Source organism: Wolffia australiana, chromosome 5 (genome assembly GCF_029677425.1).
Source record: "Wolffia australiana isolate 7733 chromosome 5, ASM2967742v1".
Classification (NCBI taxonomy): Eukaryota; Viridiplantae; Streptophyta; class Magnoliopsida; order Alismatales; family Araceae; genus Wolffia; species Wolffia australiana.
In genome coordinates, this window is record NC_135839.1 from 4,041,519 (window position 1) to 4,068,604 (window position 27,086).

The 27,086-nt window shown below is 42.4% G+C and overlaps 1 protein-coding gene across 3 annotated transcripts; it reads left to right on the forward strand.

Moving 5' to 3' along the window:
• Positions 1-4,550: 4,550 nt before the first annotated feature.
• Positions 4,551-27,086, forward strand: LOC144703575 (uncharacterized). Of its 3 annotated transcripts, XM_078575770.1 has the most exons (11): positions 4,551-4,667; positions 5,400-5,495; positions 5,568-5,642; positions 5,747-5,833; positions 5,980-6,036; positions 8,054-8,146; positions 13,172-13,244; positions 25,790-25,865; positions 25,965-26,049; positions 26,159-26,299; positions 26,843-27,086. In XM_078575770.1, the coding sequence occupies exons 2-10, from the start codon at positions 5,424-5,426 to the stop codon at positions 26,282-26,284; spliced, it is 744 nt and encodes a 247-aa protein (XP_078431896.1). In that variant the 5' UTR covers positions 4,551-4,667; positions 5,400-5,423; the 3' UTR covers positions 26,285-26,299; positions 26,843-27,086. The 3 variants fall into 3 exon arrangements, with proteins under 3 accessions (XP_078431896.1, XP_078431895.1, XP_078431897.1); XM_078575769.1 differs by lacking the exon at positions 26,843-27,086 and having other exon boundaries at positions 26,159-26,390; XM_078575771.1 differs by lacking the exon at positions 26,843-27,086 and having other exon boundaries at positions 4,609-4,671; positions 26,159-26,390.

Consider the following 27,086-nt stretch of genomic DNA (forward strand, 5'->3'; position numbering starts at 1 on the left):
GGCGCTAGTCTTAACATAATCCCAAAAGCTTTGTGAGACAAATTTAAATTTGGTGAACTTGAACCAATTCTTCTTGAGTTACAGTTAGTCGACGGATCAATTAGGCAACCTTATGGAAAATTAGATGATGTTATTGTGAAAGTAGAAAACTTTAAATTCCCTGTTGATTTCATAGTTGCAGATATGAAAATAGAGGAAATCTTAGTCATGCACCAATAATTTTAGGGAAACCTTTTTTAGCTGCGGCAAAAGCCACCACGGATTGGGATAAGGGTACAGTTGAACTAAGAGTAGGGGATGAAAAGAGTGAATTATCCATCTCAAAATTAATGAAATACTATAAAGACACTAGTGAGGATGTTTATTTTCTAGAGTTGGTAGAAGATGACAATTTTCATTTTGATCCACGCTCATATGATTTTTTTTCTTATGATTCTAACAGGTACACAAATGAACAGACATCAATACCAGAAAACATTTATCTACATTCTGAAATTGAGCTTAAACCGCGCCATCCGTTGTCGTGGAGGCGGCTATCTTCTATTTTACCGCAACAAGCACTGCCACAGCCTCGGCGCCTTGACATAGTCCCGCGACCACCAGTCATCCGCCCGTGACCTCCAGCACCCCATCACCCACAACCACTGCCTTCCCCACATGGCTGCCCACTCGACCGCCGAACGGGCCCCTTTCCACCGGGCCACCCTCGTTGACCGTGGGTGCTGGTCTGTCATGCGAACACTGGTCCACCCGAGTGGTTCCTCTCGATCTTCCACCGTCTTGGATGGGGCCGTCCATTCATTGTGACTGTCTGAGGATTTTTTTTCACCCTGTCAACCCGGGAAGCGTTTACATCGCCGGCACCCCATCTTCGAGATCCTCGCTTGCTTCGTCATACGTCCAGACACGTTGCCTTCACATCACGCCTTCTCCCCCTCTTACTTCAGTATTATTACCTTCCTCAGTGTCGACCTCACCGCTCCTCTACCGGAGCCTAGTGTCGTAGGGCTATCCACCAATGCAAGAGCAGGGATTTTTATTCTTAGGTGTTGGACAGGACTCGCTATCAACGACGGTTGTGGACACACACATTCAGTGATTGCCTTCCCACTTCGTCGCCAAATTTAGCAGATCCATTGGGTCATTGGGACCCTGCGTGACCCCTAGCCCCGTCGTGTCATCTTTTGGGTCCTACCGTCCTAGTCGGTGTCAGTCAAGTGTACTCTTTCATTTTTTTCTAACGTTTGCATCATTCACTCGTTGCATCTCATTACACCCATCCCCCTTTGGTGTAACACCAGCTGGTGATCCCGACACGTCGTGGTACATCACCTATCACATTCTCACCCTTTAGCCATGTTCTCATCAGTCATTGTTGTTGCCATTGCTGCCACACCACCACCATCTTAGGTATCAACGACGGCTGTGGACACACACATTCAGTGATTGCCTTCCCACTTCGTCGCCAAATTGAGCAAATCCATTGGGTCATTGGGACCCTGCGTGACCCCTAGCCCCGTCGTGTCATCTTTTGGGTCCTACCGTCCTAGTCGGTGTCAGTCAAGTGTACTCTTTCGTTTTTTTCTAACGTTTGCATCATTCACTCGTTGCATCTCATTACACCCATCCCCTTTTGGTGTGACACCAGCTGGTGATCCCGACACGTCGTGGTACATCACCTATCACATTCTCACCCTCTAGCCATGTTCTCATCAGTGATTGTTGTTGCCATTGCTGCCACACCACCACCATCTTAAGTATCCGGCTGATTAGAGCTGGCCATTTTTTACTGACAAGTCAAACTGGACTGGGACTGTTGGTCTGCCATTCAGGTTCTACCAGTTGGTTGATTTGGATCTAGTATGAGGGTCAAAATGGATAGAGACCAGAGTTTAGTCAAACCCCCCTCTCCCCCTCTTCCCTGTTTGCGGGGCCCCCTCCCCATTTGCGCTTCAACTTCTTCTTTATGTATATTTTGATCTTCCATTGTCATTATTTTCATATTCTTCTTTTCTTATTGGTTGTCATTTTCATGTCTTCTTGTTTTTTCTTATCTTCTTCTTTTGATCTTCATTTTTTCTTATTTTTTATTCTCTTTTTATTATCTTATTCTTTGCATCTGACTTTCTTCTTTTTATTGCTTTCTTTTTGTCTTTCCTTCTTCCTATTTTACTTTTTCCTTTGTTCTTTTTCTTTTTTCTTCTTTTTTCTTCTTTTTTCTTCTTTTTTCTTCTTTTTTCTTCTTTTTTCTTCTTTTCCATGCCCTTTTTTACTTTTCCTCTTTAAGTTTGACTTTGAGTAATCAACATGGTTGGACCAAGACTGGATCAGGATTGGGACCCAATCCAGAATGAACTTTAGATAAAGTTTAGGTCCTTGCTAAAAACAGAGACCACCAAACGCTACACCTGAGCACCTGATCACCTGACCACCTCTCTCTTTCTCTCCATCTCACTGTCTATACCTATCTGCCCATGCATCAATCACCTATTACCACTGTCACCACTTATGCCACAACACCACTACCTTAGGTATCCATCTGATCACCTGACCATCCTCTCTTATTTCCTCTCTCTCTATCCAATTCTCTCTCCTTCCCTCTCATTATCTTACTCTCCGTAAATCTATCTCTCATCCTCTCCTTTTACCTTGCTCGCTATCCCTCTCACTCTCTCTTACTCTTTTCCCTTCTCACCAACACCCCTTCCTCTATTCACCAAACCCCTTTTCCCTCTCTTTGTCCCTCTATCTATCAATTTCATTTTCCCTCTCACACCCCTCCTCTATTCACCAAACCCCCTTTCCCTCTCTCTGTCCCTCTATCTGTCAATCTCATTTTCCCTCTCACACCCCTACACTATTCACCAATCTCCCTCCCTCTCACTTGCCAAATATTCTCTCTCTCTCTCTCTCATTCCCTCTCATTATATAATTCTGCCAATATCAATCAACCAATCTCCTTTTCCCTCTCACACCCCTCTATGCACACAACTCCCTTCCCCTCTCATTCTCTCACTTGACAAATTTTCTCTCTCCCTATCTATTACTCTCTCTTTCTCTCTCTCATTTTCTTAATCTATCTTTCTCTCTCTCATTCTCTCTCATTTTCTTACTCTCTCCCTCTTCCTACATATCTCTCTTTCCCTCTCACTCTGCCAATTCTCTCTTTTTTACTCTAATTCCCATCCTCTATGTTGGATTATTTCTGCCACATTATGGAGCCATTTCTTGACACCACAAATTAGGTTAGTAGTTCCAAGACGATGACTACAACTAGGGTTGGACCTTTAGGACCGAGGACTGGTTTAACTGGACCAAACCAGGACCGTAGGTATTCCATTTGAGGGTGGACCGTTTGTCAATCAGGTCTAGGTCAAAGGATCAAATCCGACCGGGACCGGAAGTATATTATTTGATATTTATTTAATAGTTTTTATAAAATTCTAAAAATATCAAATCCAACTCGACGGAGAGGATTCTATTGAGGTCAGCGTAGATTATATATTTGAACATTTGTGGCCACCTACTTGCTGTAGAGGATATTTAACATTACTATGAACATAAATTTTCTTTTTTGACTTTGATATTGACTAGTCAACTTTACCAGACTGGGACCGGTCCGAACAGAGACCAAACAAGAACGGACTGGAACCAGATCAAAGTTTAGGTAAGTTTGAGGTCTTTGCAAAAAATCCAGACCGGACTGGGCCCGTCAAACCCTACCTATGACTATAGCCTGCACACATCAACATTGCATGTCGTCGTTGTAGCGATAGTCATTGTTCTTGACAACAAATGTCATTGTTATCGGCTTCATTAATTGCAGAATTCATTTTACACACTATAGAGTATACAAATTAAAATTGTGTTTTAAATTTCCAGCACTAATTACTTGTATAGTGCTAGGACGCAGAGGGGACGGTTTCTTCATCCCAGGACGAAAAAATGTCCCATTCGCAAGATTGGACAAAAACCGGGACAAAAATTCATCCCGGGATGAACGGACGAGACAGTTTCCCTATCGTAGAATGAAAAACCGTGCCGTCCGGAGGTCTCGGATGATGGACGGTAGAGGATGGACAAAAATCTTTCGGATTCGCTTCCGACGGTAGAGATCTTACCACATGGCATCGCTTAATCAATTCCTTGATATTTTGCATCAAAGTCCCCCCTTTTTTTTTTGCTCGCACAAACTTACACCGTTCAAAAGCAATTGTACTTGTGTCCCTCCGCTTTCTCTCTCCTCTATATTTCCTTAAAAAAACTTAGAAAAGTATATTAAAAATTTTAAACAGGATTTTTTTTCCGTCCAAGACAAGGGACCTGACGGTTTTTCTCCGTAGGGGACGAAACTGGCAAAGTCGGGCAGCGGACAATTTTTTTCTTCAGTGGACGAATCCCTGGATGGGACGGGTTGGACGAAGTTTAAATTTCCGGACGTCAGACGGGATGATCTTCACTCACCAGACAGAACGGAACGGTAAACAACGGAACGGATGACGGTTCGTCATCCGTCCCAAAACCTTTCTCTACGCTTGAGCGGGGTTTCTTCGAAGCGCAAGTATAAATAAATGAACATTGAATCTTCTCTCAGAAAAATACTTCCGTCGCAGTTCTCCCGCGACGATCTCGGCAACGTCTGCTGCGAGGAGTTCATCATCAAGCTGGTTTGTATGCATGTCTTCCATCTCCTTGCTGCATTTACATTCCGTTTGCGATAGAGTTTGTCACGAATTGGCTGACTGCAATGATAGTTATCTGTAAATTAAGTCTAATCGTTGGTGACTTGTATCATAAAAGTTGTATGATGTTGGCCTGGATGTGTCTCCACGTCAAAAAAACGAGTTTATAACCATCTTCTAAAAATTATTTTTAGGGGAAACCAAATTTGCTGCGCTTGATTGCCTAGTTCATGGATCGTTAAAAGTATGAAACTCGAATTAACAGTACGTTTTTTAACAATATTAACAGTACTTTTTATAATGTTACTGTCTTAAATCTGGTGATGATTTTAGGGGTAGGGAATGATTGTCGGAATTAGTTGTCGTTTAACGTTAATTTCCTCACCCGATTTGGGGAAGACACTTCGCAGAGGATCCGTGAGTCCTAAAAAGGATGAAGAACGGACGGCTCTTTGCGATGGGAGTCTTCTGTAACTTACGTTTTATTGTTGGGGCCTTATATGCCGTTGGGCTGGGTGGGGCTCCATGAAGACTGACGGAGATAATATCAATGTGAAGTTAATGAACCGTTACCATTAGGAAAACCTAGAAACGAAAAGAGCATCAAATTTAGGATAAATTTTCTATGATTATTGTCTTAGCTCTATTGATAATTTTAGGGACAATAACTGTTATCGAAAACAATTTCTGTTTACGTTTTCTCTTCCTCACTCGCAGAGGGTCTGTGAGTCCTGAGAAAGAATGAAGAAAGAAGATATGGAAGAGTTGTCCTCTGATTCTTCATCTGTAAAGGCCCCGATTGACAAAATGGTGGTACGTTATTATTCCATTGTTTTTCTTCACTGAAATTGTTACAAATTCTTACGGGTTTTCCTTGCTTTTAAGGTTCCTGGCGATGTTATTCTAGACCTATCAACAATGAGCAATCGGACAATTAGAGTAGGCTCGGGTTTATCCCAGGTGAAGATCCATTCCTTGATCGAGGTTCCTTGAGTCGTGTTGTGTATCCACTTTGTCCTTTATTGAATTTTTTATCTTTTTTATTGTTTTTTTTTTCTCTGTAGGAAGGTGACACAATAACAGTGACAAAGGCTGGTCAATTGAGATTTTCAAAACCAAATAAATACTGGGTTGAAAACTCACAAAAAAGGGTAAGTGTAAACCAATGAAAATGTCTAAGGCTAAAATTACAAGTGTTACTAATGAGCCTCAATGTATGAAACCATACAAGTAGAGCAGCTTTATGCCATTTTCATTTTTGTGATAATTCAGTATTTCTTTTTACTTTTTGGTATAGTACGTACCATGCGTTGGAGATAAGATTATTGGCATCGTTGCAGACTGCAAACCGGACGTGAGTGTAAATCTTCTCAATATTTTAGTATCCTGTGATTAATGTTTATCTTCAATACTTGTGCATTTTGGGTTTATTCCTATGGAAGTTTGACGCATTTTTGTGCTTCACCTTCAATTAAATATGCATTTTTGCATCTTTTTATTTCCAGATGTTCTGGTTTGCTTCTAGGGCACCATTTCAGTCGTACTTTATAGTTTTGGTTTCGGAGATGATTTTTTCAAAAAAAGGTTTCAGAGAGGAGATTCAAAATTTTGGAATTCTCAAAATTGTGGACATTAACATATAATATTAAACACACAGGAAATGATAACTGGTGTTTGCTGCCAATGTTGATGAGGATGGAGATGGGGATGATGATGACAATGACCGTTTTTTCTTGTCATTGCACCGTGTCATCGTCCCTCTGTTAACCTCGCTCGTATGATGGGAAACAATGATGAGATATAATTGTCATCCGCACCGTGTCATCTCTTCTTTGAATGCTCCTTAGCTCGCACGGTTTGGGCCAGCCAGCCACTTCTAAGGTTGAAGGTGACATCTGAAGTGGCTTTTTGGGACTCGGCACAGAATTGCGCGGGTAGAGGAAACAAGGACGGGAGGCGAGCTATAGCGGTGTTGTGGGCCATTTGGTTACATAGAAATGGGGTGGTGTTCCGAGGAAGACGGGCTTCTACAGATGTAGCAATACATGAAGCAGAAGGAATTATGGCTGCATGGTCATCCCATGCGACGGGAGGTGTAGGGAAATATTGAAGATGACTGAAAGGAGTGTATAGGGCCTCTATGGTCCAAATGGGAAGTTCACCGATTCATCGGTTGTTCATCCCCAGTTACAGTTCAAAAAAATAATAATAATAATTGTCATCCGCACTCTAGTTTTGGATGACGGTAGTAGGTCTTTGGATGACAATGATGATCTTTTTAATGAAAGGCTGATGATAACTCGAGGACCAGGAAATCAACTCTGGATACATCTATCTGAGGTGGGTCAGAAGGTGAGCCTCTTCTTGGAAAATCGAACATAGTCCGGTGAAGGAAAGTGAACTTGTGAGCGATAGTTTTTATAAGTTTACTGCCACTGGAGTGGTCAGGAAGTCAAAGATTTTTGGATATCTTGTGTTTAATTGAAGATGTTGTGCACTTTTTGAGCGAATTTTTCTTTCAGGAACTTTCATTAACCAATCTCCAGACTACAATCTATTAAAAACTTTGAGATTCCATGCTTACCTTGAAATTAGCAAATCGAGAATCCAACAGTGTTCTCTGTGGATTGTTGAAATGGGATTAAAATTCTGACCTGGGTAATAGGGCTGACACTCTAGCTTTGCTCATATTTCCTGACATTACCACTGCATCAGTGGGAAATTATTGTCTCTACCTGTTATATTTAAGTAGAGCATTTATATGGCCAGATATTAGGGGTGATATGGTTAAAGTGTATTCTTAAGTTTGGTTTGTTAACTGACGTTACATAGTTTGTGAAAAAATATGTATCAATTTTTGTCTTCTCTAGCTGTAAATGCTCTGAAGGATTGATAAGATCTTTTTGACACCCTCTGTATCTGAAGAATGAGGGTGACAGATCTGACCATAAAAATCCTGAAGAAATCTGCAATAGAAGGAACAAAAGTATGTAATGTCCTGTGAGAGGTCACGAGAGGAGAGGAGAAATGTATAGGGAAGAATGCGGAGATAGGCCAAAACGACTTCGCTCGTCCAGTGCCTTTGACTCCAATTTGAGATGGAAGCATGCTAAAGATTTCTTGAACTCGAAACCCCTCTTATTTATACTTTTTTGTCCCGTCTTTATTTGAAAGTCCACGCATGCTTCAGTTATAGATACGTGTGGCGTTCTTCTGTCTTCTTCCATCTCTGGTAAATCCTTGGAAGATTCTTATCAAGGATTTGTTAAACGTAGGGTCCTGGAAAGTCTTTCTCTGATCTGAAATATTATATAATGTTTAAACATGAGAATACCTGCAATCTTAACTATGTCTTGTTTTGTGTGTTTTAGAATTTTCTCGTTGATATTAAGGGATCCACTTTGGCGTATCTACCTGTACTTGCATTTGAGGGAGGAACAAGACGGAACATTCCAAAGTTTGAGGTAATCAACTCCTCTAAGCATGTATTCATATTTTAGTGTGACCGTTTTGGGAACTATATAATAAGAATGGCAAAGTGCCTGCATGGAATCTTACATCAAATGTCTATTCTGTGTAAGATTTATTCAATTTTCGCTGGCTACTTCTGCATAAACTCGTGACCAGATTTAAGGATTATAGATAGATACAAAAATGAGAAAACATTAATTTAGGGGAAAATGTCCTCTCAACAAAGGGACTTCAAATTTTGTGCATAATATGAAGAAGGCATACTGGGGCTGGAACAACTTTGGGAATTACCTGTCCTGATGTGTACATATAATTTATATGCAGGATGGTACATGTAAATGCTTCCATGTAAATTTCTCTTTTGCTTGACGGAGTATAGTTTAGATTGGTGAACAGACTGTGGTCCCAGCTCCTACGTCCTAGTAGTGTCTTTTACGATGAAAAGAATTCCATAATCTTGACGATGATTTTGATCGTAAGGGAAAAGAAGACAAAGGCATGTTTAAAGTATTCAGGAAATGAAATGTATTAGTGAAGATATGTAAAAAAGGATTTTGGTGTAAGGCATAAAGAATTTTCACTCCATAATGTTTTATGAGTCCTTATGTTTGAAATATAATGTGCATTCTACGAGGAATTGATGGGTTGCTTTGCATTTTTTTGTATTTTTTAATTTCAGATCCTTGGTCCCTCTTTTCCTGGTTGTTGAGAACACCATTTTTTACACGCAGACTTCTATTTTGCTTTATTTTACTGTTATTATTTTAATTTCCTTAACTCACTAGCAACCTGTTAAATAGACCGCCCAATGTATGGCCCATATCAGTATCCCTATAAATAGACCCCCCAATGTATGTCCCTATATATAGTTGAGTGATATTAGGGATACACAGAACTTGTATGTAGCATTCCACTTGTGGGGTAGGGCTTCATTGGCTCAGATCGGGCATGATTTGACAAACTAGACCATCTCAAGTTACCCTAAAAATTTCTTGTTTAAATATCAGTTTATGTGCTCATATAGGAGATGGACCATACTCAACAAACCAAATACATGGTGGAACAAGGAGGAAGATTCCATGTAACTTTTGAAGCGTAACGAGTAGAGTGCATGGGATGTAACCTTGCTCTAGGTTTGTGACAGTGAAGTGGAAAGGGTAGTTGTTCCCCGAGTTGTAGAGTAGGACGGGAATGAGCAGAGGAGAGATTGAATGGAGGAGACAGGGATCAACCAGGGCCAAGCCACTTGAAGTTGCAATGAAGTAGAGACAATCACAAGGGGGATTGTAGAGGGAGAGATTAGGATTTAGCATGTGGGACCATGTGCCATACAGCTTGATGCACAGGAGCCATTATCTTCCAATTTTTTTAAAAATATAAAAGGAATAAATACCCAATGAATGTGGCATAGTTTTAGTGCACGAACAGTGTAGGAACAGGACTTGAATCCACAAGCCTTGCACTACTTGAAGGAGCCAAGTCCTGAGTCCACAAGAGGTTTGCTTGAATCCACAAGCAGCTAAGCACTCTCTATCAGGGAAAACACTCAAAGGGTAGAAACAACAGTTTCAACAAGACAATAGGTTTCAATAGTACTTATTCAGGGGTACATGGGGGCCTTGTCTAAGCCACAACAAGTGCGGGGTCGTCCATAATGACTGTACCCATGAAATGACAAGTCAAAATATTGAGAAAAACAATTCTGACAAGCTAAAACAGAGGATATGCAGCCTGGCAGGCCTGGGCAGAGATATCCTGCAGATTTTGGGGCCTGTAGAAGCTATCAGGTGATATTTTTGGCTCAAGAAGATCTTGATGGGACAAAACAGAAGATTTGCAGATCTGACAAGTTAGAGCAGAGATCCTGGTCAGAAGAAGAATCTATCAGATGATTTTGTCAGAGGATTCTGTCAGAAGATCATGTCAGAGAAAATCCTGTCAGAGAACATCCTGTCAGAAGATCTTGTCAAAGAAAATCCTGTCAAAGGATTTTGAGGGGCTTTAGGTAATTTTCTGCAGATCCTGTCAGTTCTGAAAATCTCCTTTGGCCAAAAGTTGCTAATGGGCCTCAGAAAATGGGCTTCTGGGCTACATCAGAATCGGTGATCCCCCCCCCACAAATCAGGACCTTACAGTCCCTTCACCTAGGTCATATTTAAACCCTCCCCTCTCTGCTTGTTGCCCTCTGGATCCATATCGCCTTTAAACCCTCCGCTTCGTGTATGGCTCCATCTGTATAAGCCATTCTTCTCCTTAACAGCTCCGCATTTCGATGCAACCCTCCCCTCATTATCTTCCCAGTGTAATTCACAGTTGGTCATGTACTTTAGCCCATTAACCTCTTGTATATATGACATATCATAAATAGAAACAGATCATGATTGTTCTACTCTATTTTCCTTTCTTCTCGTCCTCTTTTATTCTCGTGTCAGATTGGACTTCGACATTGATCAGCTGCGTGGCAATGTACTGCAACTTCATTCTCATTGGCTGCCCTTCTAAAATGAGGGCTGGCCTATTAAAAGGGAAATACAATAAAATAATATGGACGACACAACATTCTTTATTGAGGGATCAGTGGAGGAGATTAAGAACCTGTCCACCCTGCTGGTCCTTTTTGTAGACTGTTTGGGACTTCATATCAACCATGCAAAATCAGTTTTGTTGGTTTTGGATTACCAAAGAGGAGGCCCTGTGCTTTAGAGCCTTGTGGATGCCTATTTAGACATTATAAATGAGGTACACGGGTTTGCCTTTGATGGTGGATCATCTCTAGACCACAGAATGGCAGCCAGTCGTCAAGAAGGTGGAGTGGAAGTTAGAGGGATGACAGACCAGAGTGCTGTCAAGGGGGAGCGCTTGGTGTTGGTGTGGTTGGTGCTCTCAACACTCCTCATGTTTTACCTCTCGGTCTCAAAGCTCCATACGGGTGTTGACAAATGCGTAGAGAACTTGATAAAGAGATTCCTGTGGGAAAGTGATATAGCCCCAAAGATCCAAATATAGTTTTTAGAGAAGAAACTCTTGGTTCTCCGCTTATATCTATGCCCAGACGAATAATCCTCTGATGCTTCCCGATCGCCAAGGAATCTCCCTTCTTGAGTCTCCACGCGCAGAGCTCCCACCAAATGCAGCAGAGCTCCCTTGCGTCCCCACTCTCAGAGTCCGGAAAATCCCCCCATTCTCTTTATTCATCTTCCCCTTTATTTATACTTATCATCCACAAGGGAAGTTAGTTATGACTTCTTTAGTTGTCACATGCTACTGCATGTGACACTCCCCCTTCTATATTTTCTTTCTGTAGCTTCTTCCTTGCATATTGTTTCATGGGGACTGTAACAGAAAGCTCAAGGTCGGAAGAAAGGAGAGGTATTACCTCAGCATCTTGGGGTGTGGACTGCAGACTGCCCAACCAGGTTTAGCTCTGGGTGTTGCAGCTACAGATTTATGGGATTGGGGTTGGCTATGCTTTCAAAGGTTCTGAAGGACAGTTATATACTGTGGATGGACAGGGAGAGGCGCACATCTCTGGTCAGAGGGGTATCTGTGTTCTGGCAAGGCTGGAGGAAGGTGATCCAATTGATATGCTCCTTCCAAGGATTTACAAGCTAAGAAAAGGCGCAGGCAAAACCAAGCACATGCAACCAAGGTGCATGAGGAGCTTCAAATGAATAAAGGCTGGAAAACGCTAGCTATAAATAAGAAGGGGAGAGCTGATGTTTGGGATCAAGAGGTTTGTTGTTGCGTTTGGAGGAGCAGGAGATTCTTCCGACTTTGCCGTGTGGGACAATCCAATCCAGCTCTACCTTGATATTGACTCAGAGAGAAGCCAATCCAGTTCTCGTATTATGAAACATTCATCTCATTAACTTCATCGGAAAAGGACTTACGATCTGCGTACTCTATTCTAGTGTTGTCCTTTTTTTATTTTATTATTCAAGAATTATACCAAAAATTCTATTGGGTCATATTGAGAACTCGATTTTCTATATTGGCCACTGTTCTGGAAAATTTTATCGAGCCTTTCTGATATCGATCCTGGTCAGGCTTGTAACATCCGTGAAGTCCTATAATTTTTGTCTCCAAGCTGAAGGGCAGTTCTGCATTTCTCTATTGGTTGAATGACTAGTTGGCTCGGAACCCTCTATTTGAAGAGCTCCCAATTTAGCTCTGCATGGATTCCTCAAGCCATGGTTTGAGGCTGTTCAGATGGCATGTGGAATCCACTGTTCACTGGAAACTTGTCCGACTATAAAATGGAGGACTATAAGTGAATGCATCTGAGACGCATGAGCGGGTCACAAGATTGTTGGATGTTAACCAGTCATATACTTCTCAGTCTGGGGTGTATATGAGTGGATCAGGCACCAACAAATACAGGAGCCGACCACAATCCATGCATGACGAGCCATATGGAAACAAACTTTCTCCCAAGAAGTGAGATTGTTTGGTCGGTCCCTCCTTAGATGGTTCGAGGGTATCTTGGCAGAGTGTGCAATGTGCACCAGCTCTGAAGAAGACTGCTCCGGTCTCTTCTTTGAATGCCCCTTTGTGGAGGTGGTGTGGGCCAACCAGTCAACCACAAGAGTAGATGTCGAGCGACAGCTCAGAGGAGGCTGTCTGGCGCTCTCTAGTGTCTGGGATATCCAGCTCGGTGGGGGGGACAGTTTTTCTTGTTGCTGTAGGCAGTGAGGCTGCATTGTAATGACGTTATTTTGAAGGGAAGGGAGGTGTTTCTGGATGGCGTCGAACAAGATGGACAAGTCTAGTTCCACTTTGGTATAGAGGGATGTGAACAGGGGGTTGTGGACTCTTCAGGTCATTTGTGTATTTATTTACTTTTTTATTTATCATATCTGGAGGATCTCTGATATAGGGTGACTTCCTTCTCATTATTTAGAAATACAACAATAATTTCCATTTCTAGCGATATTTTACCTTCGCGTATGTTGTGCAGTTTTAACTGTAGCATTTTATGGCATGAATGTATCATTTTGTTTCTTGTGAATTTGTGACAGGTAGGCACACTTCTTTATTTGAGGGTCGTGAAAGCTAACTCTGGCATGAATCCTGAAATATCATGCACTGATGGTAATCGCTATGCCAAACAGATATTTTTTAAATTTTATATGCACTGCTCTGTTGCATTCTAATTTGTTTCGCTAAGATAGCCCTCATGTGATTTGACCTATCACTGAGGATCTCATTATATATTGGGGAAAAGAGAAATTTGTAAAAACACCAATGGACCAAATCATTTCTTATTCTCCTCAAGATCCGATCAAGAAAACTCCAGAAATACAAGGGAGAGAATGGTTCTTTCGTAGGAAAACCAAGTTATAAAATATTGAATCAATGCACAGAAGAATTCCACAAAGTCACAATAAGATACAGGAGCAAGCTGGATTGGGGGAGACTCCTCGCGGTGCTCTGGGCCATATGGCTGCACCGTAATGAAGTGATATTCAAGGGGAAGAAGGCTTCCATGGAGAATGTCCTTCAGGATATTAAGGCGCTAATATTTTTTTGGTTTGGAGAGAGGTAAATGGCAGATCATTTTGGTCAGTTTGTATATGGATTGTACACAGCTTCATATCTTAATAGCATCAGGTTGATCACCGCTCCGGGTGGTCGTCCTTATTTTCTTAAAAAAAAAACAATCGGGGACAGGGGAAATCGGTAGAGGGTAGATAAGAAAAACAAACAATCCCTGCTGAATCGGCAAAGTCCTCTTGAAGAGTTTCTCAGATTGGCTGGTCGCTGGTTCTTGGAGTTCCTTTGCGGCTCCAGCTGCTCCCCATTTGGGTAAAGAAAATACACAATGCTTCTTGAGTGATACTCATATCTTATTTTTACAGTTGTGGGCATCGCATGGGCTTTGTTTGCGATACATAACCTCGAGTTTTTCTCGGAAAGGTTTGCTTTTTTTTGAACGAAAATGTGGAGGACCTCTTGGGACCGTTGGTCTACCTGATACCATTAAAATGAAAGTCATTTACATACCATATACAATCAAGACCCAAAGAGGGTTTGCCTTTCAGCTCTCTCTAACCCACCATGACACTAGCGCCTGAATGTCGTGGATGACATTCTCCACCGAAGCAGTCCTCCCCTTAAACACCGCCTCGTTCCGGTGCAGCCACAGCGCCCATAATGTCGCTAGCAGCCTCCCCCACTCCAGTCCGCTCCTGGGTCTCCCGAGCGTGGCTGAGGCCCAAAATGCCTCGTCAGAGGAGATAACCACCCCTGGGACCTGCTGTGATGCCCATACACTCTGAGCAAACTGACACGTGAAAAACAAATGGGAGCAGTCTTCGGCTTCGTCACTTGTGCACATAGGACAGTTGGTGGGGTCTGTTGGGGCCCACCTCCTACAGAAAACCCGTGTGGACCAGCTTTCTACGCCTCAACAACCAGCTGAAGATTCACACCTTGAGGGGAGTCGCCCCCCGCTTCGCCCCGAATCTTCAAATATGCATCTTTCACCGAGAAGGATTGTCCCCGCCATACCCAACCATCTCGGGATTGAGACGAGGGTTAGGGGTAGAAGTATCTCTTGCATCCCCAATAGCTCCTCGAATCATAGATCCGATAATGCCCCAGTCAGGTTAGGGACCCAAGCCCCTTCCCAACTGTCAACAACCTTGGCATTTAGATTCATTGCTAGGGCAAAGAGTCTTGGAAACTTCAGCTTCATGGTCCCTTGATTGGACCGGTTATCCGTCCAGAAATAAAAATCAGCCCTGTCCCCCAGTGTGGGTAAAAAAACTCATGAATACGGGGTATAACTTGATAAAGGCCGCTCCAGAAAGGGGATTCCCCCCTAAATCTAGCCCAGTGCCTCTCCCAATCTGTCGTGGAGCCATACCTGGCCCTCAGGACATTAAAGACTAGTCCCTCTGCTGATGACACAATTCTTTCCATCCATTTTGACAACATGGCCAAGTTCATGGATTCCAAATGAGGAATCCCAAGTCCTCCTTGCTTTACTGATCTACTTATTATTTCCCACTCTTCTAATGGCACTCCCCTACGCGCGCCTCTTCACTGTTGCCTCCCCAAAAAGAACCTTCTCTTCAAACCCTGCATCCGATTTACCACGACTGCTGGAATTTTGAATACCGATAAGTAGAATATGGGAATTGCTGAAAGCACTGAACGCAAGAGCACTAGACAACCCCCTTTTGATAGAATTTTGCTCTGCCACCCCTTCAGCCTCTTCTCCACTTTTTCAACGACTGGTTGCCATTCTGCAGCTAAAATATGCTTCCCTGTTTGTGGGAGACCCAAGTAGGTCATCGGGAGCAAACCTCGTGGTGTGCCTAGGGCATTGGCACACTGCTCCTCCTCCGAAGAAAGCCAGAAACGCACAAAAGCCGACTTGGATAGATTGAGTTGCAACCTCAAGAAGTCATCAAAGTCTAATAGAGCCGACAGGGTACGTGCATCTTTCACTGTACCTTCCATGAAAAATGATGTGTCATTTGCATATTGAAGTAATGGGATACCCTCCGGCTAGCTTGCCGTCTGAAAGCCCCTCAAAAGGCCTTGCTCACAAGCTTTAGTGGTGCAGGTGGCCAAAGTGTCAACAGCAAGGACAAAAAGCAGTGGTGCTAGTGGACAACCCTGCCGAACTCCCCTTTGTGGTTGGATCCACCTCCCCTTGGCTCGGCCGTTGAGCAGGACCGAGCATGAGTGGGATTTAATACACCGCCTCACCCAAGCCACCCATTCTTCGGGGAAACCATGCTTTCGCATAACAAACCATAGAAGTCTCCAATCATGCGAGTCATATGCTTTCACGAAGTCAACCTTCCAAATGAAGCCCTTTGTCTTGTTTGTCTTCCATGTTGATACAATCTCTCCTGCCACCACCGCACTATCCACCAGCTGCCAACCCGGAATGGATGCCGACTGAATGGGACTGATTAAGTCCCCAATTACTGCCCTTAACCTGTTCGCCAGTACCTTGGCAATGATGAGGTGTATAGAATTCGACAGTGCAATGGGCCTAAAGTTCCCAACGTTGATGGCACCCGGACGCTTTGGCAGTAGAAAGAGATGTGATCTGTTGAGTCCTTCCACTCCAAAGTTATTCCGCCAAAACTCGTCTAATGTGCCCATCACCTCAGACTCGACCACCTCCCAGAATCCGCTAAAGAAGAAAACAGGGAAACCATCGGGTCCTGACGCTCCTTCACCATTTAATCCTTGTGTAGCCTCCTGAACCTCTTTCACGTGGAATGGCTTTACCAGCTCGTCTTGTTGTTCTTGCGTTACTTTGGAAGCGCTCCTTCCGCTTCATCTCCATTGGTTCCGAGCCCCTCTTTTAGTTACCAATCTGAAGTGATCTGTCAATGCTCCTCCGACAGCTTTTGACCCAACGAATTCCCGATCCCCCACTTGCACACAAAGTTTTTGGTTCGAGTGCCGCCTTCCATTCGCCACCAAGTGAAAGAACCGAGTATTGGCATCCCCCTCTTTCAGCCAAAGTTGCCGTGAGCGTTGCCTCCAGTCATCTCTAGCTTCCTATCCTCTTCTTCCACTACCTTTCTGTAGGTTTTGCACTCGTTGCGTTCAGCGTCTGTCAAACTCCGAGTATCTTCTGTGGCATCTAGCTGTTGGACTTTTGATGAGGCTTCATCTCTTCGGTGGTGTCTTTCTTCTCGGATCTTTTTCTTAAACTTTATCAGATGAAGGCGAAGCCCTGCCAATTTGCTGGCTAGTTGCATCGTGACAGTGCCTTGGACGGGTTCAGACGTCCACTATGATTTCACTTCTTCCTTGAATCCTTTATCTCGTAACCATGATTTATCCAGCTTAAAATACATGGGTCTATTGTGGCCTGCGTTATCCTGCCAGATAATTGGGACGTGGTCTGATATCGGTCTAGGAAGGGTGCGCACATTGGCGGTCCACCGAACAGAGAAATCTGTCCAGACGGGATAAAGTAGTAGGCCCCCTCGTACTTTGCCATGTGTAGGTACAGTTTGTCGGCCCCATTTCTTGCATACTTGTGCCTGAGATAAAAGACCCAAACTCCACCGAACCTGGAAAGGTTTGTATCTACTCTAAAGCTAATCATTTTACTATACTTAAATGACCATAATACGTTCTTTTCAAAGATGTATTGTTGGCACTCCAAGAGAAGAAGTGTTAGATCAATCCACACTCAGGAACTAACACGTGGGGCACTGTCTCACAAACTACCCTCTGGATAAACGGAAAAGAGGAGAGGGGAATCATTATTGTTTTCAAGAATCCGTTACTGGATGAGGCAGCTGCCGCTGAAGGCTGGGAGCAGGAGTCACCTGCGAGCAGAGGGGGAGAGGATTGTTCATTCTTCTCTCAGATCAATTCATTTCATCCTTCAATTATTTGTTTGTTCTCCCTATTCCTGTCCCCAGACTTCTCTGGCTCAGATCTGCGGTTGTCTGGAGAACTATTGGATTCTTTGATACATGTGATTTGGTGCATCGCTGATTTGGTAGCATTGTTCGGAGGAGACTTGTGGAGATACCTGTTGGTATCAAACCCATAGTAAATGAGCTTCATACGTTATAAAGGGAATGGTAGAACTTATGGTATTCTTGTAATCTATTTCTCATAGGATTCCTATCCCTATAAGAGGGTATGGAATCCCCAAGTTAATTTTTTTAATTGAACCTTTCTCTCCCTGAATCTTCTATATTTCTTTCAGCAATCTCAAATTCAACAGGTATCAAAAAATTGAGTGAGGAATGTGCCTAAGTGTTTCTGGAGATTTGAATAAACAGAAATCCAAGATAGATAATCATTTTATTCCAACTCTAGTCAGTTATTGTGAAGGTGCACCTCCCTATTCCGGTAAAGTGAGATGTACATGTGGGGCTGTCCCTCTCAAAACCTGCTAAACTGCCATTTACTGTGTCCCTTATGTCCCTGATATTGGGCTGTTCTCTATTGGGCGTATTCTTCCTGTGACTTGCCTCATAGCTGGTCTTACTGTTCCTCTGGCTTACCTCATGCCTGGCCATGTAGTTACTCTCGCATGACTTGGCTTGAGTCCCCACAATATTGCAAATGCCTTTCTTTATCAAGTCATGTAAGGGTCTTGTGGTTCCATCGTATTCTTCATGCAGCTTCACAACCTTACGCTTTAAAATTGGCAATCCCAGCAGCCGGGGCTGGAAGTAACCTTGGGCCACTCTTTGTCTACTTTGGACGATTCCTTCTGGATAGCAGAATGTTGGCGGAGAAGAACACAACTGACATCAGAGACATATTGTCTTACTGTTGGCTGAAGAGGAAGACCTATGGCTGGCAGGGAAAAATCGTCTCAATTTGTGAATTCGATCTGCAGTGTAGATTGGGCAGCTACATGGAAAGATACTGCCTTAATCTTTTTGCACTGGTGGGTGATAGAGAGCTTGGTATAGGGTTATTGCAGGGAAGGATAGAGAGAATTGAGAATTCTTGAGATTTTGGACGAGAGAACAACAAGAAGAAGAATAGAACTTTTCACTCAAAACAAAAAACCAAGTACAATGTCCAAGTTAGCGAGTTTATAAATAGGCCGTCTAACGGCTAGCTCCCAACGGCTAGTTAACGGCTGGCAAAAGTGGGCCCGATAGAGCCCGATAAGGGGTCTAATGGAGCCCGATATGCTTGGAGAAACAGCCCGATAAGCCTGTACTGTGTAGCTTGTATCTTCGACACTCCCCCTCAAGAGCAGGAATGTATATTCACCATTCCAAGCTTGGATCGCAGATATTGAGTTCGTTTTATTGGTAGACCTTTGGTAAAGATATCTGCACACTGTTCTTCAGAGCTCACATACTCTGTCTTAAAGTTTCCTTGTTCCAAATGATCTTGTATATAGAATCTGTCAATGTTAACATGCTTCATCCTATCATGATCAACTGGGTCGTGTGCTATGCTAATGGCTGATTTATTGTCGCAGCGGATGATAATCGGTCTTAGATATGTGATCTTCAAATCTTCTAATAAGTTCTTGATCCATATTGCTTCGTCAATTCCTTTTGCCATGGCTCGAAATTCAGCTTCTGTACTGGATTTGGATGCCACACTTTGCTTTTTACTTCTCCATGTAACCAAATTCCCTCCTAGCATTGTGCAATATCCAGTAGTAGACCTGTAATCAAGGCGAGAACCAGCAAAGTCAGAATCAGTGTATAAGATAAGATCAAGTTTACCTGTTCTTCTGTGTGCAATGCCGAGTCCCGGTGTTCCCTTCAGATACCTGAGAATTCTGTTAGCAGCTTGAAAATGTGAGCTTCTAGGTGAGTGCATGAATTGACTTAACACATTCACAGCATAACATATATCTGGCCTTGTGTGGGACAAATAAAGTAATTTTCCAATTAGCCTTTGGTATGAGTCAATCTCTTTCTTAGGATCACTTTCATTTAGAGTTAACCTGTGATTTACTTCCATTGGTGTCTCGTTCACATGACAGTTAGTGTGTTTGGTTTCACTTAGGAGATCCAAAATATACTTTTGTTGCGTCATTAAAATACCCTCACTAGACCTTGCAGACTCTATACCTAGGAAGTAGTTTGAGGGTCCCAAATGTTTAACCTGAAAATTCCTACTCAAATGTTCTTCAAGATTCTTTGTCTCTTCTAGATTGTTCCCAGTAATTATTATATCATCTACATAGACTATTAAAACAGTTAGTAACTCCTTGGACTGATGTTTAAAAAACATAGTGTGTTCCCCATTACTTAGTTTGTATCCTAATACTTTCATGGTTTGGGTAAAACGTCCAAACCATGCTCGCGGTGATTGCTTTAACCCATAAAGGGCCTTTCCCAGTCTGCACACTTTCCCTACATTGTATTGATTTTCATATCCTGGAGGAATATTCATGTAAATTTCCTCCTTCAAGTCACCATGTAAAAAGGCATTTTTGATATCATATTGATTTAGTGGCCAGTCTAGGTTAACTGCTAATGAAATTAGGATTCTAATAGTATTAATCTTTGCAACTGGAGCAAACGTCTCTTGATAATCAATCCCATAAGTCTGAGTGTATCCTCTAGCTACCAATCTTGCTTTATATCTGTCTAAGCTTCCATCCGGTTTACTCTTTATAATGTACACCCATCTACAACCCACAGATTTCTTATCCTTAGGTCTATCCACTATTTCCCAAGTATTATTCTGTATGAGAGCCCTCATTTCTTCATCCATCGCTTCTTTCCAACTGATATTCTTCAATGCTTCCTGAGGATTCTTGGGAATAACTACTTCTTGAATTTTTGTTAGGAATGATTGATATTTGGGTGAAACCTTTGCGTAATTAAGGTAATTGGTCATTGGGTATGGTGGGAGCTTTACGCATTTCCGAGTACCCTTTCTTAGGGCAAGTGGCCAATGATTTTCTTCAGCTATAGGGGAAGTATTAGTTTCTTCGCCAGGCACCACTTCCCCTTCAGTGGGTACCACTACTCCCCCTTCAGTGGATACTCCTCCCCCTCCATCAGGTTGTTCTCCCCCTTTACCCAAATCCATGACTTCTGACGTTTTACCCTTGTTCTTCATTTGGTAATATTTCGGATATGGTGTAAGTTGAGATGATTCTCCAGTTCTTTCAACTGCTTGTTCTGTTCCCGAATTATGTTCTTGCAAATCCTCCTGAGAGAATGTATCCACCCTATTTTCAAATAACTGATACCTAGGTTTCTCAGGTTCCTGTTCAGGTTGAGACTCAAGTAGTGCCTTTTCACTATCGAGTATAGAATGAGTATCTAAGTGCGATTCGATGCCTCTTGGCTTGTAATAAAATGATTTCTCATCAAATATTACATCCTTAGTAACAATGTATTTGCGGGTAACAGGATGATAAAACTTATAGCCCTTTTGTGTAACAGAATATCCCACAAATACACATTTTAATCCTTTGGTGGACCATTTATTCTGTTTATGCGTATGATTGTACACATAACCAACACAACCGAAGATTTTAGGGGGCAATCCAGTTTTTAATCTTACAGTCGGATAGTATGACTCAAGTAGGTCAAGTGGACTTTTAAAGGATAGATTTATAAGATGTGCGGAAGTCATGACAGCGAAACCCCATAAGTTTGTAGGGACATTCCCTTGGATTAAGAGCGTTCTTCCTTTGTCCACAATATCCCCTATTTTCCTTTCAGCAACTCCATTCTGTTGTGGAGTGTACGGACATGATGTTTCATGTGTTATTCCTTCAGTTGTGATAAACTCAGTAAGTTCATTATTAAGGAAATCCTTTGCATTGTCTGTTCTTAGTCCTTGGACTTGATCCCCAAACTGTCTTTTGATGAGATTACATAACCTTTTTAGGTTCTTTGTAACCTCATACTTATGTTTTTGTAGAAAAACCCAACTATATCTACTATAGTCATCTGTACATACTAGGAAATATCTATTTCCTAATATGTCTGTTTTGGGGGATGGCCCCCAGACATCACAATGAATGATTTGAAAAGGTTTTTTCATTCGAGTCTGACTTGGAGGATACTTTCCTCATTTGAACTTGCCCAATTGACACGCTTCACAAACTAATTTTTCAACACGAATATTTTCAAATAAGTTTGGGTACAAATGTTTGAGCAGGTGATAGGACGGATGACCCATTCGTTGATGAGTTTCTATAATTGTTTCCTCAGGAGATATCTTCACTGCTGCCACCTTGGATTTATCTCCTGGACATTCCATGGGTAGGTAGTAAAGTCCTTGATGGACTCTAGCTAGTCCAGTCCTCCACCCGAGCTCCTTATGACATAAATAAGCATCCGAATTATCAAAGAGAATATTATACTCCCTACATTTTTCTAGTAGTTGTACTGATATTAAGTTTATAGATAATTTGGGAACATGTAACACATTTTGTAATTCACCGATTGGTTTAACGTTCAATTTTCCAATGCCCATTACTGAAAGTAATGTACCATCAGCTGTTTGAACGTATTTATCATAATGAACTTCCTCATATGTTATAAAGAGTTCTTTTCTAAATGACATATGATCGGTTGCACCAGAGTCAAGGATCCATGCCGTAGATGGATCCTTGGCAAGTAAAGTTATATTATGAAATATTTCTTTCATACCAGAGTTGACTAGAGAGGCTGATCCAATGACTGCTCCAGAATTGATGAATGTCTTAATACTGTGTAGCTTTTGCATCATCTTCTGGAAGTCTTGGAGTGATGGTGTAGTTTTCTGAGGGGCTGGATTTGCTCCTTCATCTCCTGCTTGTAGCATATGAGCTCTGGCAATATGCGGTGGTTTGCCATGAAGCTTCCAACATTTGTCCTTCATGTGGCCCTTCTTCTTACAATAGTTGCACACTATGTCTTCCTTGTTTAGTCTGTCTGAATCGGGTTTTTGTTGGTGCTGTGACTTGGCTACATAGGAGGTGTTTTCAATAGCACCTCTGGTAGAGTGAAGCCTACTTTCTTCCTGCATAACTCTGGAAACAGCTTCATCAAACGTAGGCTCTTCTTCTCGGTTGTAGAGTTGACTTCTGACCATTTCAAATTCTGGTCGAAGTCCTTGAAGGAATTGGCACAGTCGATTTGTTGCCTCATGAGCTCTTGCCACTGGATCGTTGGAAGGTGGCCTACAATGATCCAATTCATTGTGAATATCTCTCAACTTATTTGAGTAAGTCAGCACATCCATATCTCCTTGCTTGAGAGTGTAACATTGTACAATAAGATCGATAATCTTAGCTCTGTCATTCTTTTTGGAATGGTTCCGATGAATAGCTTCCCATAAAGTTCTGGCCGTTCCATAAGAAGAATACTGAACTAGTTGTTCTGCAGAGATGGAATCGAGCATCCACCCAAATACATACTCTTCCTCTACTACCCATCTTGGATAGTTGGGATGAGTCTCTAGTGGGCAATTTTCTTTAAGATGATATGCAAGCTTTCTTGGCTTTAAAGCAGCTTGAATCGTTCTTTCCCATAGCAACATATTCTTGCCATTGAAAATGTTGCATTTAGCAATGACCGGAAGTGTAGTAATCCATCTATCGGTAATGACTAGTTGATTTTCCGATGATGATACTACTGCTTCAGCTGAGATCTTGGCCATGTCTTCTGCCATGACTTATAATGGATAATGGTAAGATACTGACCTTCAACGGATTTGAACAAGTCCTCCCAGAGGATGACCTTGATGCCAACAAGCTTTGCAGATGATTATGCCGTAGGCTCTGATACCATGAGAATTCTTGAGATTTTGGACGAGAGAACAACAAGAAGAAGAATAGAACTTTTCACTCAAAACAAAAAACCAAGTACAATGTCCAAGTTAGCGAGTTTATAAATAGGCCGTCTAACGGCTAGCTCCCAACGGCTAGTTAACGGCTAGTTTAACTAGCCGTTAGCTGGCAAAAGTGGGCCCGATAGAGCCCGATAAGGGGTCTAATGGAGCCCGATATGCTTGGAGAAACAGCCCGATAAGCCTATACTGTGTAGCTTGTATCTTCGACAATGGTTAAAGCCACAGATCAGCACCTTAACCTCTCTTGGGGGATCTTGAGCCAAATTCACCTCTTTATAGCATGTCCTCCCTTTATATTTAGGGTAACAATCCTAATATGAAATGAGAAAAAGAACCCTGACATGTCGTTCACTGACGAGAAAGGCATTAATGGTAATTATGTCGATCCCTGACATGTCGTAATAGTGGGCTCCTTCTGCTTGGGAATGACACGTCAGGAACAGGACGTCTGGGACGTGACTGGACGATTGACGATGGTGACAGACAAAACAGTGACGTATGTTTCATCATGTCTTCTGTCCCGTCACACTTCCCTTATTTTTGAAAAAATCCTTAACAACAGTGTCACACATCACGGGCCCTCGCGTCCTGTCCTCGTCCCATCACCGGAAGGTGTACCATCACATGGGACTTAAGTTCTCTCTTTCTCTCCTCTCTCTCTCAGTCTCTCTCTCCCTCTCTCTCAGTCTCTCTTTTTCTTCTCTCTCTCTCAGTCTCTCTTGGTCTCGCTCTCCCTCAGATCTCTCCCAATCTCTTTCTCTCCTTTCGTTGGGTCTCTCTTTCTCACTCTGATCTCTCTCAGTCTCTCTTTCTTTCTCTCCCTCTTCTCTATCTCAGTATCTCTTTCTCCCTCTGTTCTCTCTCGGTGTCTCTTTCTTTCTCTCCCTCTGATCTCTCTCGGTCTCTCCTTCTTCCTCTCCCACTGATCTCTCTCGGTCTCTCTTTCCCATCTTCTCTCTCTCAGTATCTCTTTCTCTCTTCTCTCTTGGTCTCTTTCTCGCCGTCTCTCTCTTGGTCTCTCTATCGCTATCTCCTCTCTCTATCTTTAATCTCTTTATCTGTCTCTCTTTCTCTTCTCTCGCTTGGTCTCTCTCTCTCTCGATCTCCTCTCTCTTGGTCTCTTTCTCTCCCTTTATCTTTCTCTGTCTCTCTTTCTCTCCCTCTTTATCTTTCTTTGTTCCTCTTTCTCTCCCGTTATCTTTCTCTGTCTCTCTTTCTCCCCTCTCTCTTGGTCTCTCTTTCTCTCCCCCCGTTTTGCTCTCTCGGTCTCTCTTTCTCTCACCCCTTTTCTCTCTCGGTTTCTCTCTCTCCCTCCTTTTTCTCTCTCGGTCTCTCTTTCTCTTCCTCCTCTTTCTCTCTTTTGGTCCCTCTTTCTCTCTCCTTTTTCTCTCTCACAGTCTCATTTTCTCTTCCCCTCTTCACACTCTCCGTCTCTTTTTCTCCTCTCTTTATGTCTGTCTCTCTTTCTTATTTTCTCTCTCAATCTCTCCTTTCTCTCGGTCTCTAAAACATCATCTGTCACGCCTCCGTCACCGTGACGGATGGCCTTTGCCTTTCCCTACCTTGAACATTGACTCAGGTAAGATACCTCATTAGCCAATGCTAAGATGTCCTGCAAAGTATTTCCTTGGTCATAACAGCCGTGGACCTTAATTATGAGGCCTGTGAGTAGTCTTTTGATCTCCTTTGCTGACTTTCCATTGGAAGAGAGGATCCCAAATTCTAGCAGGGGTGAAGACAGGAGGATTGTAGGCCTGGAGGATCCCAACTATGGGATAAGATTGATATGTTCATAGTCAAGACTGGCTTCGTTTCATCAAATTTCCTATGCTTCTTCCAATTTTATTTGCATGGTTTACCAAGCGCTGCAGGTGTAGCACTTCTCCCGGCCAACTCCAGCCACAGTTAGGGTTTTGAAAGAAAACCTCATTTTATTGCTAGAGAATCCTGGTTTAATTATCAGTTAAATGAGAAAGCCAATTACGCTGGCTTAGTAATTTAATCTGCTTGAATTCCTTGGTTTAATCTCTTCCATGATGCCAATTTTAATCCTGATGGTCGTAACTCCTGGAGTAGGCAAACATAACCCTCACAAAATTGTACAAAAATTGCATATCATGAGTTCAAATGACAACTCTCCTTGAATTCCAAAAATCTATCTGCTTGATACGTTTTTCACTTCTAATTTCCCAGGTCTCATCTTCGTACCCATAATGTTAATGCTGATCGTCGAATTTACACAGCCCCTATCATTAGTTTGTTTTAATGACAAACTGCCCCTGGATTCCAACAAGTTATCTGCTTGATACTTCATTTTCTTTACGGCTTCTTGTGTGTAATCTCTGCCCCCAATTTTTTAGCTAGTGGGAAGGCGGCGGAATTCGGTCAACTGAAGGACGGGTTCTCATTTGACTCGTCAACAGGGTTATGCAGCATGTGAGAATGATGGCAAATAACAGATAACCTTTTCTCGCCTTTTTTCTTCTCTTTTTTTTTTTCCTTTTTTTCAACTGAATTTAAGGTAAACTCTGTCAGGTTGCTATCAACCTGCCCTGTTCTTGAGACCCTAGGCAAGAAGCTCTCCTTTGAGATCGCCGTGGGCGTGAACGGCCGAGTTTGGGTAATTGACTAAACCTAGTGGGCTTGCCTAGATAATCAACATTATTTAACTGCCCAATTGGGTAATGGGCTTGTCGTATGAGGATTGACTGATGCGGGAATCTGTGCAGGTTAACGCCGGGTCACCAAAGTCCGTGGTTGCCATCTCCAGTGCGCTGATGAGTTCAGAGTTTCTTAGTGGACCGCAGCAGAGAATCTATGTAGAGAAGCTCCTGCAGAGTCCTGCTCTCAGTTGAGCCAGCACACCGAAGGTTTTCTATCTATCTCTCTCTCTTATCTTTTACCCGCAATATTTTTAACCCTGATAATATAATGGTGATTTACTCGGGTCTCTTTCTCTCACCCCTACATCCCTCTCAATGGAGTTCAGTGTCCATCTACGCATCCACCTCTTTACAATTCAAATCATAATTATGGGAAGTTTAATTGTGTCCATTATGTCATTCCCTTCAATGAAAAATGTTTGTGATTATATAGAAGGGAGACCTGATTTTCATGATTACATGTTGTTGGAGATATAGTTTCCATGTAGTTAGCACCAAGGGTTGGGAAGCCCTTCATTGTAACTTGAGTTTGGTTATTGACTTCTATTAGATTGTAGCTCACCAACTTCTAGGATGGCAGGGTTCCTCCCACTGCTCTTGTTCTCTCATTACATATTCCTCTTGATTCTCATGTTATCAATCAATATGTGGCTTTCTACACATTAATATGATTTAGTGCATTCATTAACCTGAAATGAATCGTAAAATCTTATCGATGATGGATATTCTAAAATCAAAGACATCTTTCAGGGAGTCATGGCCTAGAATGACAAGATAAGGCAATAGTGTTTGCCCAAGGCCTTGGCTGACTAACTATCATGAGAGGCTTATGGAAGGCCCAATCCTCTCCAATCTAGATCACCCTTGTAGAAGCAAGTTATCTACTGTTATGGCCGCAATAATGTTATCTACTGCAGATGAAGATATTCATATTGTTCAAGATTGCATCGCTGCTCACAATGCATGAATCATGCTAATTGGGTTTTGTGGCTTT

Bases quoted from the DNA above. Each gene is read 5' to 3' on its own strand.
- LOC144703575 (XM_078575770.1), top strand. From the start codon at position 5,424: ATGAAGAAAGAAGATATGGAAGAGTTGTCCTCTGATTCTTCATCTGTA. The intron at 8,147-13,171 runs GTAATCAACTCC...AATTTGTGACAG, and splicing joins GGAACATTCCAAAGTTTGAG to GTAGGCACACTTCTTTATTT. The intron at 25,866-25,964 runs GTGAGAATGATG...AAACTCTGTCAG, and splicing joins TCAACAGGGTTATGCAGCAT to GTTGCTATCAACCTGCCCTG.